The 12,352-nt window shown below is 36.0% G+C and overlaps 1 protein-coding gene across 1 annotated transcript in view; it reads right to left on the minus strand.

The window, feature by feature from the left end:
* The window catches only part of LOC112395645 (uncharacterized), a 20,489-nt gene continuing 8,137 nt past the window's right edge, over positions 1–12,352 (minus strand). Inside the window, exons 2-3 of the mRNA XM_024738970.1 lie at positions 5,345–5,528; positions 1–86 (exon numbers count right to left, since the gene is read on the minus strand). Coding sequence (XP_024594738.1) covers positions 1–86; positions 5,345–5,528 — 270 coding nt within the window. The remainder of the gene's footprint in view (positions 87–5,344; positions 5,529–12,352) is intronic.

Genomic DNA, 12,352 nt, shown 5'->3' on the forward strand with positions numbered 1-12,352 from the left:
TCAGATGGATAGCTTACAATTGAAACGAGGCCAAAATAGTTCCAAAATCCAAAGGCAAAGGAAGCCAGATATCTCAACATGCGTGCCTAAAAAGCAAGTGTAAAGCACACAATAAAATATAAAAAGAAAACTTACAAGAATAATAAATATGCTCTTTAACTGCCGTGAGACAACAGATTCCTCACAACAATCAGTTCTACGTTAGCTAGCAAAAAGAGCTACTGCATTGGACCAAAGGTTTTTTTCCCCTTTATTAAAATTTCTGATTTCATCATAAATGTTACAGTATTACTGTCCAAGGGTCTTGGAATTTAATGCATATTTTTAGATGTTAATTTAATAGAGTAAAACCACAACTTGCAAATTTCTTTTAATATTGGAAGAATACTTGTCTATTTTATACTACTTTTTGAAAAGCTTTTATTAATAAGGCATTTTTGGAAAGAATATTTTACATACTTTTTTCAGACTAACTCTACTTCTTTTTAATAAAAACTAATCCAAAAAAAGTAAATACAAACAAAGAATTAAAAAATAAATACAGTCCCTATATTAAAAGCAACTTTTTTCTTGCATGGTTTATCAGTAAACTCAAAATACACTTAAGCTGATGATTAAAATGATCTATAATTGTCTTGTCTTCACTGTTAAAAAGTTCTAGGATAAAATGAGAATGTTTGATATTAAAAGCTGTGCTTCCACCCAAATACACTGCAACACCCCTGAAATGATAGGTAATGAGGACATTGTTTCCTTAGGTTGCTTCTTAGAAGCATCCATAATGCTGGGTTTTTGCAGAGGTGTAGACATTTTCTTTGTTTGTGTTTTTGGTTGGTGATGGTGGTGATAGCTGTTTATGAAAGCCATCAGATATGGTTATTTATTAATACAGACGCCTTTAAAATGCAATGAAGTCAGGAAAGATAAAAAGTCATCTTACAAATACAAACTTAACTCTTCTATCACAGTCCTAAATAACTGTACAAAAAGTGAGATTTGGCTATGAAAACAAAAAATCCTTGTCTCATTATTTCTATCCTTCTCAACATTCTCACAAGTTATATGAAAAGTAACACAGAGAAAAGAAAGGATTTTTGACAATATTTTATTGAATACATAAGATAATTTTAATCAATATATAGGGTAATATAAAATAACTCACTCAAAAATTAAAATTCCTCAAATTAAGTTAACTCAGTCAATAAATGTATTTGTTTATAATCTGGGTGTCCAGTCATATAGATGTTTTTAAAATATAAGAATGTAAATATAATGTGATGGATTTTGGTTAAAAAATTAATAAACATAAGCATAAAATAATCCATTATTTTTAAATGGAAAATACAGAATGGAAAACAATACTTTTACAGTTTGTTTTGGTTCTTATTTCTAAATAGTATGTTTATCAATTTGGAGATTTTCTTATTAACTTCCTATAACTGCAGAGGAGAACTGAGCTCATTACAAGACTCCACACCTCTCAATTTTCAGGATTATATCACTATTTTTAGTTTCACTATTCATTATCTTAAAATTTAAATAATTTCCTTACACCATGAATTTGTTTTTATTTAAATCATTTTGGTTTTTTTTTTGGTTTGGTGTGTAAAATATGTCACACGTTCAGAAAGTCATAAAGCATAGATGTATTCTGAAGCAAACATCCATTGGCTACTCAGATCAAGAAGAGCAATACCAGCCCCAAGAAGCTCCCTCCATACTTTCTATGTCACAGCTTGCTCCCTTTTCCTTAAATGTAACTCTCTCCTGGTTTTTTTGGTGTTCACTTCCTTGTTTTGGTGCTTTACATTTTTGCTAAGAATACATCACTCAACATTACAGTCTGGCCTGTTTTTGAGTTTTAAATAAATGGAATTATGCATTATATATTCTTTTACATTAGCCTTTTCTAGCTCAATATAATGTTTATAAGATTCATTTATATTGTAACATTCAGTTGTAGTTCATTTTCATTGCCTTATAGTATTCCATTGTATAATTATATCACAATTTATTAATACATTCTCCTGTTAATGGACATTTAGCTTGTTCCTATGTTGAAGCATATGAATAAAGCTGTTATAAACTTTCTTATACATGTCTTCTCGTACACATGGGCATAGATTTCAGTTGGATGTACACCTAAGAGAGGAATTGCTAGGTCACAGGTACAGTATGTTTAAATAAAGTCAAACTACTTTCTAAATTGGTTAAACTAGTTTCCATTCCCACCAGCAGTTGTATGAGAATTCCAGGTGCTCTACTTCCTTGGCAATCCTCACTATTTTGTCTTTTTAATTTCAGCCATTCTGATGCATATGTAGGAGCATTTCTTTTCATTTTTAATTTGCATTTCTCTGATGACTAATGAGATTGGGCACCTTATCATATGTTTCTTGACCTATTAGATATTTCCTGTTTTAAAGTGGCTGTTGAGTCTATTTGCCCATTTTTCTACTGAATTGTATTTTCTTACTGCGTTGTATGAGTTCTTCATGTATTCTGGATATAGGCACTTTGTTAATTATATGTGTTCCAGATATCTCCTAACCTGCAGCTTGCCTTTTTACTATTTTAATTATTTTTAATATTCTTAATTTTACTGTAATCAAATTAATCAATCCTTACCTTTAAGGTTGGTGCTTCTTAATATCCAATATGGTTAAAAATCATTCTCTCACGTTGAGAACATGAATCTATTCTTCTATATTATCTTCTAAAGCTTTATTGTTTTGCCTTTCATAGCTAAAGGATCTACAATTTACCTAGAATTGATATTTTTGTGTACAGTGTGAGTGGCTTAAGTTGGTTTTTTTTCCCAGATAGAGCATCCTCTTTTCCAATGCTCAGCAATGTCATCAATGTTTAATTTTTTCGTTAATTTCCAACAGATTCTCTCGACTCCTTACTGTGTAAAATGAGGATGTGTGTACCCTTACAGTTGCTTCCCCTTCCCGTGCCTACCTTTCATCTGCCAACATCTGTCAGCTAGAGCTTTACTTTAACATCATCAAAGCCGAGTGTTTATATTCTGTTCTTAATCAAGATTAACTCCTCCATGCTTTGTGCATAAGTTTATTTTAAAAGCTGATGACCAATAAACAAATTTTTTTTTACTACAAAGAACATTTTACTTTATATTTACTAGTCACGAATTTGTCATTAATTATTACATAAATGCTGCCTAGTGCCATTAACCAAATGGCATGACCATTTTATGTCTACAATTCACTTCTGTATTTACAAACATAATTTTCATGACTCAATAAACAAATTTTATATTATTATAACTATTCATTACATTATTCATCATAGAGCTAGAAAGTGCTAAAAATTACATTCTCTTGTCTATGCTGCTGATGTCACAATCCTTGTGCCACTCAAAGGAAAATACACTAGTGCCAAGATTAGAGTCTCCTCTCTTACATTTTACCAATTGCTGAAAAAATAATCATGTGTTAAATTGTTTTATATTTGGAACATGATGTTCTGGTAAAGTGTTTTGATCTAGTTAGAGTTTCTGGTTATTCTTTTTTACCTTCTTAAGATTCATAGGCTTTTCCCACCATATCCTAATATCTTGCAACTTATCATTAGCAGCTGCTATTATTTGAAAGCGATTCTTTTCTTTTCCTTGAAAACATTTTTCTGTAGGCCTGCCAATCTCTGTCCTAAAGTAGACCAGTTTTCTTCCTTGGCCTACTATATAACTCTCATCCTTGAATATTGTTTCATTATTCTCCTAAACAAGTTTTTTTGTATAATATATGCTTGAGAAGAGGTAGACCAACTCCAAGGTTAGAGGGAGCACAACCCACACAGGACCACCCTCACATGTGACATCGGTTGCAAGTTTGAGGGGTTCTCCAAATCATGCTCAGTTTTGATAATTCACTAGGAGGACTCACAGAACTCACTGAAAGCTATCATATTCATGGTTGAGAGTTATTGCAGAGAAAGAATACAGATTAAAGTCAGCCAAGGGAGGAAATACATAGAGTAGAGTCTGGGGAAATACCCAGTGCAGAGCTTCCATTGTCCTTTCCCCACAGAGTCAAGACACGTTACTTCTCCAGTATTGATTTTTGACAATAAGCACAGATGCTTGCCAACCAGGGAAGTTCATTAGAGCCTCAGTATTTAGTTTTTACTCAGGCGCCATTACATAGGCATGATTGACTGCCCTCAAGGTCAATTTTAATCTCCAGTCTCAATTTTAATCTCCAGTCTCCAGGCCCTCAAGGTATGACTCAAAGTCCCAACCTTGAATCACATCCATTACAGTTTGGCTGCCCCAAAGCCCCCAGGAAGACAATAACACCCCATCAGGCATGACATTCCAGAAGTTTAGAGATTACTTCCCGAAAGCTGGTGGCAAAGGCCAGACCTCTTGTGGGGTAAGGTTAAATGATTTATTAAACAATCCCACATCTTCCCCTTTCTTGGTTTTCACCCTTTTTTTACTGGAGTACACCCTCAAGTAAAGGTTCATAGATGTAAATTCCCACTTTAAATCTTTAGTGGTCTGAGATTTCACAATGATATCTCTAAATACGGGCCTTTAAAAAATTTATCTGACTTGGCTGTTATGGACTGTTTGAATTTAAAAATCTCCCTTTAGCTCTGGAGATGTTATTTCTTTAACAATTCCTTCCGTCTACCATGAGTGCTTTGTCTTTCTAGAATACCTACTAGTTGGCTATTAGACATCTTGAACTGATTTCCAGTTCTGAGTCCAAAGCTTCTCTAGGGTTCTTCAGGGCAGCTTAGTGATTTCTACCCTTGCAGTCCACTTCTCTCATATTCTAGGGTGTTGTTTTCTCCTCTTCTTCCTCTCTGCTCCACTATAAACTTAATAAAGCATGTTTACCTTCTTCTCATCTACTTATGACCACTTATAATTCTCCCCATCTCTGTGGACTACAAATCTTTTTTATTCTTCAAATATTATTTTAAATTATTTCTGTGAGAGAGGAATAAATAAATGTGCTCGCCTTGACGTCATGAACTAGAAACTGCCCTTATGAATTAAAAAAATATTTTAAAGACAGGTGGCTTTTATCTTCACAGTATGTTTCCTATGACTATATCAGTGGCATGACACCCAGCAATGAATGCATTCTCTGAGCCTCGATTACACAATTCCAGGACAAGAGCATCTTAGGAGAGGTATACACATAGAGCCTTATATGACACTTCTTCCTTTATCATATTACATACACAAGATATCACATTATAAATATTAAAAGGAAAAAATGACCTCAGTGACTTTATTTTTAAAATTAATTTTCAAAGCTGTTCCTATCTAAAGAAAAACAACAGAAGAAAAGTATAAAACTCTTACCAAGTTCCAGATGGCAGCTGTGGTGTACAAGAAAGAATGCTGGCTTTGGCATCAGAAGACCTGGGTTTGAGGCCTGGCTCTGCTTCTGTTGTCTCAGTAACTTTGACCGAGTTACTGAACTTTTCTGAGTCACAAATTTCTCTTCCATAAACAGACATGTGTCTGTCTCACCACTGTTGTGAGGCTGAAAACAAACAATAGACATGAAGGAACTTTATAAATTGCAATGTAAATAGAAAATAAAATACACTTTCCAAATGACTATATTCTCCAAGGGAGGTTTTGTGCAGAACTCAACAGAATCTTTCAGGGGAAAAAAAAAGGTCTACATCTCTGTGACCATCTTTTCTCAGACAAGGAAAAAAAAAAAAATCACTCAAAAATCACCTGAATTTTCCATGGGTTCCACCACATAGATAAACATACCCACTGGAGATGATTGTAAACATAATTATAGACTCTAAAAATGGTATATAAAAACAAGTTCCTAATTCTGAGCTTATTCACTTACCCTGTCCTTCAGCAAACATACAATGAATGCCAACAATATTCCAAGCCCTTGAAACATTTTTTTCTAAAACATCAATTAGACCCACTACTTTCACTCACTCAGAAAGCTTCCTGTTTGTAGGGGAGATCATGTATGTACCCTTATACCCATAGTACAGTATTGGGTATAACAAGTTATATATGCCTGCTGCAAACTAATAAGAAATGGTACTTCAGCCTTAAAAAATTAGTGGGTGATATTTCATTTCCCACCTATGAGAGTCACAAAATTCCAAAAGTGTGACAATATACACTACTAGAAACAATGTCGAGAAACAGGGTCTCACAAACATTGGTGTTGAGAATGTAAGATGGTACAAACCTTATGGCAAAGAACTTGGCAATATTTAACAAAATTAGGCATAACTTTATCTTGTATTGCTTAGACTCAGCAATCCCACCTCCTGGAAAGATTCACTATCAAAAAATGAAAAGACATATGCACAAGTCTATTCACTGCAGCCCTATGCATAATATCAAAAACTGGAGAAAACCCAAATGTCCATCAATAGGAAACTTGTTGAATAAAACATGGTCCACCCAAAAAAATGGAATATCACACCACCAATTAAAAGAAAGGGGGTGAGAGTGAAGGGCTCTAGTACATGATCTCCAGAATATGTTGTTAAATGACAAAAGCTAGGTGAAGATATGCATTAGTATACTACCATTTGGGAAAGGGGAATGTATAAATAAATACATATATTTACTTATTTTAAAATGGAGCAGGAGAAAGAATAGTCTTTTCAATAAATGCTGCTGGGAAAACTGTGTACATACATCCCAAAGAAGAGAGTTGACCCTTATTATACCATATACAAAAATTGAAATGGTTCAAAGACATAAATATAAGACGTAAAACTATATATCTCTTAAAAGAAAACATGGGATAAAAGCTTCATGAAAAGAGAGAAAAAAAAATTTTTTTAAGAAAAAAAAAAAAGCGTAGGCTTTCAATTGGCTAAAATAAGTAGAGGAACATTCCAAGAAAAGGGAACTAAGTTCACAAAGGTAACAGATATAGGAAAGTAATGCTTTGTTCTGGGAACTGTGAAAAGCTTGGATTGCCTGAAGAATGGGTTCTGTATAGAAGATATGAAGAATAGGCCATAAAGGAGAGGGCTTCTTATAACAGGTTAATGCATGTGGACTTTATTCCATAGGCAATAAGTAACCTTGGAAGGTTTTCATTATCAAGGGGATACGTAATAAAATAGAGCTTAATACCAATAATATTTTACTTTTGTATTGATCTTTATTTTATTTTATTTTATTTTAAGACCATGCCACACAGCATGCGGGATCTTATTTCCCAGACCAAGGGTCAAACCCGAACCCCCTGCAGGGGAAGCACAGAGTCTTAACCACTGGACCACCAGGGAAGTCCCTTGATCTTTATTCTTTACAAATTGCTTTTACATACATGATCTCATTTGATCCCTGCCCCAATTCTATAGTGGAGGTGTTACTACTACTTGTCAGTAGAATAATCTTTAAACAAGACATAGGCCCAGGTCTTATATGATTTCAAATTCAATCTGCTTCAAATCTACTTCCATTGTAGGAAGACTGATGTTTTGAAGTTGTGTGCAAAATACACTAAAGTGAGAGGATACTGAAGGCAGTAGGGCAGCTCCTGAAGAACAAAGGAACTGCTGAGACAGAGTTGGCTTTAGAAGCCAGCGTTTAGCCAAGTAATCGAAAATCAATGAGCAGGCTTCTTCTCTTCTAGAAAGTTTGACTCTGCCACGAAGGCACAGGAACAGGATTACGGAGATGATCTCAAATTTCTTTAAAATTGCCCCATGGTACTGAGCACTGTCCTAGGCACAGAGCGCTGCCAAATAGGTGCCTGGGGCATTCATTCCTCTCTGTGGGCACTAACACTACATGCCAAGGACCGGGAGAACCTTAGTCCCTACAGTGTTCTGAACTGTACTACCTGCTTCCAATTGCCTACTGCAGACCCAGATCACATCACTCCAGCAGAATGAAATCAGATGCCTCTTCCAACATGACAAAGATATGTTTGTTTAAATGACAACTGTAGGATTCCACCAAGGACATGTGGGCCATGTGAAAACTGGAAGCACAAAGCTCACAGCTGTTCATTTCAACAGTCAAGAGTGGACAACTGGTAAGAATCCATACAATTTTTTTATTGTTTAAGTCTTAGGTGCTCTTGTTTTTCTAATAGCTTCCCTGCTAACGATGCAAATTTGATCTCTCAAAATAAGGATTTTTCAGGAAAACATCTTTCATATGTTAACAAAGACGTGATTGATTCGACTTCTCTAACACTGAAATATAAAGTGATCAAGATGAAAATTTCCTAACATCATATTACCTTTAAAGGTTATTCTAAAATAGTTAAAACATTAAACTCCAGCTTTGTTTCAAGGCCCCCTCCAGGTTCTGTCTTGTCGTAAGCTGAGCTTTCACAAGACTCCAGCACTGACTCACTCACCTAGTTCAGACCTTTCTTCAGGGTCCCTGAGTAATGCTGATAAAAGTGTTAAAGCAAAGGATTAACATCCCTCATCCCAATTCCCTCAAATAGTAGTTTTCTTTTTCTGCTTTTTGTTTGCTTATTGTATTTTAGCTCGAGAAATCCTATCTTTACAAGAAATCTTTTGTTGAAGTCCACTATATACAACTGCTAAAAGCAGAGCTGTAGTTGAAGGAGACAGGAAAAGAGGTGAGACCTGATTATTTATCCTCCCTTGGGCCCAAAGCCTTTGACTGGACACAGAATAAAACAGTTGACCTTAAAGATTTCTGAGGTAACTTAGAATTTGAGGCATGATCTTCAAGATTTAGGAGCATAAAAACACTGAGTTAGACCAACCTACTGAGTGTGAATAATAGAGCAGTCTACTTGATCGCTTCACTCATTCATTCTTCCCACAATTATTCACTGAATATTTACGAGGTGCCAGGCACTGTTCTTAGCGCAAGGGATACAGCAGGAAACAAAAGAGACTAATTTTGTACTCTCATGGAGCTTAAAAGATAGTGGGGGGAAGACACTTAATAAAGACATAAATAAAAGTAATATATGTTTGATGTGATAGAAAATAGATATGAAGAAAAGTAAAATAGGATAAGGGATAGTAAAAGGGTATACACGTGTGCGTGTGTGTGCTCTTTTATGTGGTGAGTTGGGAAAGGCCTCCCTTGTGAGGGTGACCTTTAATCGGGGAATCAATAAAGTGAAATATCTGGAACAAGAGCTATTCAGCTGGAAGAAACAGTAAGCAGAAAAGCGCTGAAGCAACCGAGTGCTTGGCATGTTTGAGGAAGAGCGAGGAAGCCAGAGTGACAGAAGCAAAGCGATGAAGAGTGACAGCAGTAGAAGATGAGGTCAGGAGGATATCAGCTCCTCGGGGGAAGAGGCCAGATCACCCTCAATGTTGCTCTGCAGGCGCCAGCTGCAAGTTATGGAGTGGGTGGTCAATAAACATGTGTTGGAGAGACTCAGAAAGTCCATTGTTTTAATAATAAGAACAAATCAAAGAGTATATATAATTTCTTAGTTCTTCCATGAGAAAGTCTGAGGTGGAAATTTTGTAATGTATTTGTCTGATTAGAGTCCAAAACATCTTCTCCCTCCCTAGTGACCCCTGCCATGGGGACAAAGTGCCTTCAGTGTTTTCAGGGCCACATCTCCCACCAGTCAGTTTCTGATTTTCTTATTGCTCAGATTACATAGGATGGCATGTTCCAAGGAAAATGATGACTAGTGAAGAATAAACAACATTAATAGATAAGATCCCCTGGCACATAGAAATCACTTTTAGATCAGAAAAGAAACAAACTGTTGCAAAATCAATGACCTTGCACTGTAGCTCTGAGCTTCACAGAATTCTGTCAAGTGTAGTTTTGGTCAATGATGTCACTCCCTCAGCTACTTAGAGCTGCATTAAGCACAATTCCAGAGCTAAACTGATATTATGAGGTAAAAATTGGTTGACTCTTTTACTTGTATTTCTAGGAGCAGGCCACTTTTAGCATAATTTCTTAAGAGGAACAATTTTCAAATGAGGTTTTATGGCAGGCTTTGTCTTGTGTTTCTTTTTGTAAGGATAGCCATAGTCTCATCATTCCCTCTCTTGGGACCCACCATCCGCCAAGAAACATGACTGATTTCCTGGTTTTCTAATCCCCTTTGCAATTTGTGAGTGAGTTAATAACAGCAAAAAAGTCATGCTATTTGCAACTCTAAATATATCAAGATTGCCAGACTGTTCAAGAAAAAAATGCAATCTTTGCTTTTAGATTTTTTCTTAAAGGGACATTTCATCTTTGTTGTAAGGAAGCTAATTCCAGACCACACACCAAAAAAAGCCATAAATCTGTGCAACATAGATAATGAAGTAACTTAGACTGTTGACTGCAGGTGAAACAAGGAAGAGTAGAATATTTTGTAGGCCTATTATGAGCAGAAGCAGGACATTACATTTAAACTGCATGACATTAAAAGTCAAAAAGGATAGGAACTTTTGCTGTCAGAGAGTTTGTTTGGTTTGGTTCCTCATCAGCATCCTTTGTGCCCTGATATATTAGAATGCAAGCCAAGTGGTAGGCCTCTTATCCTTTTTACCTTTTCCTGTCTCACGGGGAAAGGTACTGACCCTGTGGATAGGGTAAGTCAGCAGCTCTGACCTTACCATTTATACAGCTGGATTTATGAAAAGATATTTATTCACTGCCAGTAGTTCACAATGAAGGTCCTGCCAAAGTCCTTGGTGACCATGAGGCAGGTCATCCACTCACCTGCTCCAGGTATGATCTCCCTCACCTCACCTTTCCTCAAAATAAATTGTACTTGGACTAGGGTGACCAACCATCTAGGATTGCCCACAAGTGAGGGATTGACGGGGACCTGGGACTTCTAAAGTGCTAAAACTGGGAAAGTCCCAGGGGAAGCAGAGGAGATGCTCACCCTAAGTTGGATCCCCACAAAGTATGAAGCAGCTCTTGACTAGGAGCTGTGGACAGTGGGCCTTGGTAGAGTTGCACTGCTCCCTTTTACCACACCCAGGGTAAGGCCTCACTGTCCAGGCCTTTGAGGAACACCATGTAGAAGTCCTCTCATTTGTCCAGTACCAGGGTAACCTCTGACAATTTCCACGTTAGCAAAATGGGGATAATAATTGTGCCTACTTCCTAATTCTTCTATGAGAATTAATTAAGTTAATATTAATATGTATAAAGTGCTTACAGCAAAGCTTGGCACTTAATCAGTGCCTAACAAATGTTACCTACTGTCATCATGGTCATTAGTTTCTGGATGGGAGAGAAATGATGCAGGACTTCACACTGTAGTTGATTCTCTCCTAGTGAATCTTAACCATCTTATGCGTATTATCTTTTCAAAAGTGAAAAAAGAAAGAGAGAGGAAGGAAGGAAGAAAGAAAGGAAAGAAGGAAGGAAGAAAGAAAGGAAAGAAGGAAGGGAAGGCGGTAGGGAAGAAAGGAGGGAGGGAGGGAGGGAGGGAGGGAGGAAGGAGGGAGGGAAGGAAGGAAAGAAGGAGAGGTTACGGTTAGTAAAGTCAGTTAAGATTTATCTGCTTTCTTAAAAAGTAATTCTACCCACAAGGACTGACATTTGAGCAAGGTCAAAGTCCATATGAAAAATATTTTTTTAAATGCAAACAATTGGTATTAATACATGGCATTTTCAGAATAAGTTACTGCTCTTATCAACATTGTTTATCATAGTTTAGAAATGCAAATCTGACCATCCACCAGTAGGATAATGATTAACATAAATTATGTTACATCCATACTCAAATTTTGTTAATTGAATTTGTTAAAATAAATAAGGTCAATATTTATGCACTGATATGGAAAAGATCCCCAAAGCATACTGTTGCAGAACGATATATACAGCACAATTCCATGTATGTAAACAAATCACAAAGACGTCTGTCTCTCTCTCTCTATAAGGACATGAATGCATAAAATAAGGTTTGAAAGTATAGACACATAAGTACCTAAGGATTATCTTTGGGAAGAGGAGAATGGGTTGGGGGTTGCCTGAACAGGAGACTCATTCTTGTATTAAAATCGTGTGCTGCTTGAAATTTATCCTCCGAAGAGAATATATTCATATACTATTAATACTTTGTAATTTTTTAAAATAGCATAATAAAACAGATGTAGAATAGATTTCCACCCCAAAATTCTTTTGTTATTTTCTCCTTCTTCTTTTTCCTTCATCCTCAATATACCTCCAACATAGGAAAACAAATTTGCTGTAAATGGCAAAGCATCCAAGTTACTGCAGATGAGGTGTATGGCATATAATCCACTAACCGATAATGAGAGTTGACAATAGTAAAGAGACCACAAAATTATACCCAAGTACAAATTGAAAGAAATAGCCACCCTGTTGAATACGTTTAGCAATAAGTTCTAAAAAAAATGATGGCTGTTTTTAACCAATGGCATCCTA

The sequence above is a fragment of the Neophocaena asiaeorientalis genome, unplaced genomic scaffold (assembly GCF_003031525.2).
Source record: "Neophocaena asiaeorientalis asiaeorientalis breed wild unplaced genomic scaffold, Neophocaena_asiaeorientalis_V1.1 scaffold249, whole genome shotgun sequence".
Taxonomy (NCBI): Eukaryota; Metazoa; Chordata; class Mammalia; order Artiodactyla; family Phocoenidae; genus Neophocaena; species Neophocaena asiaeorientalis.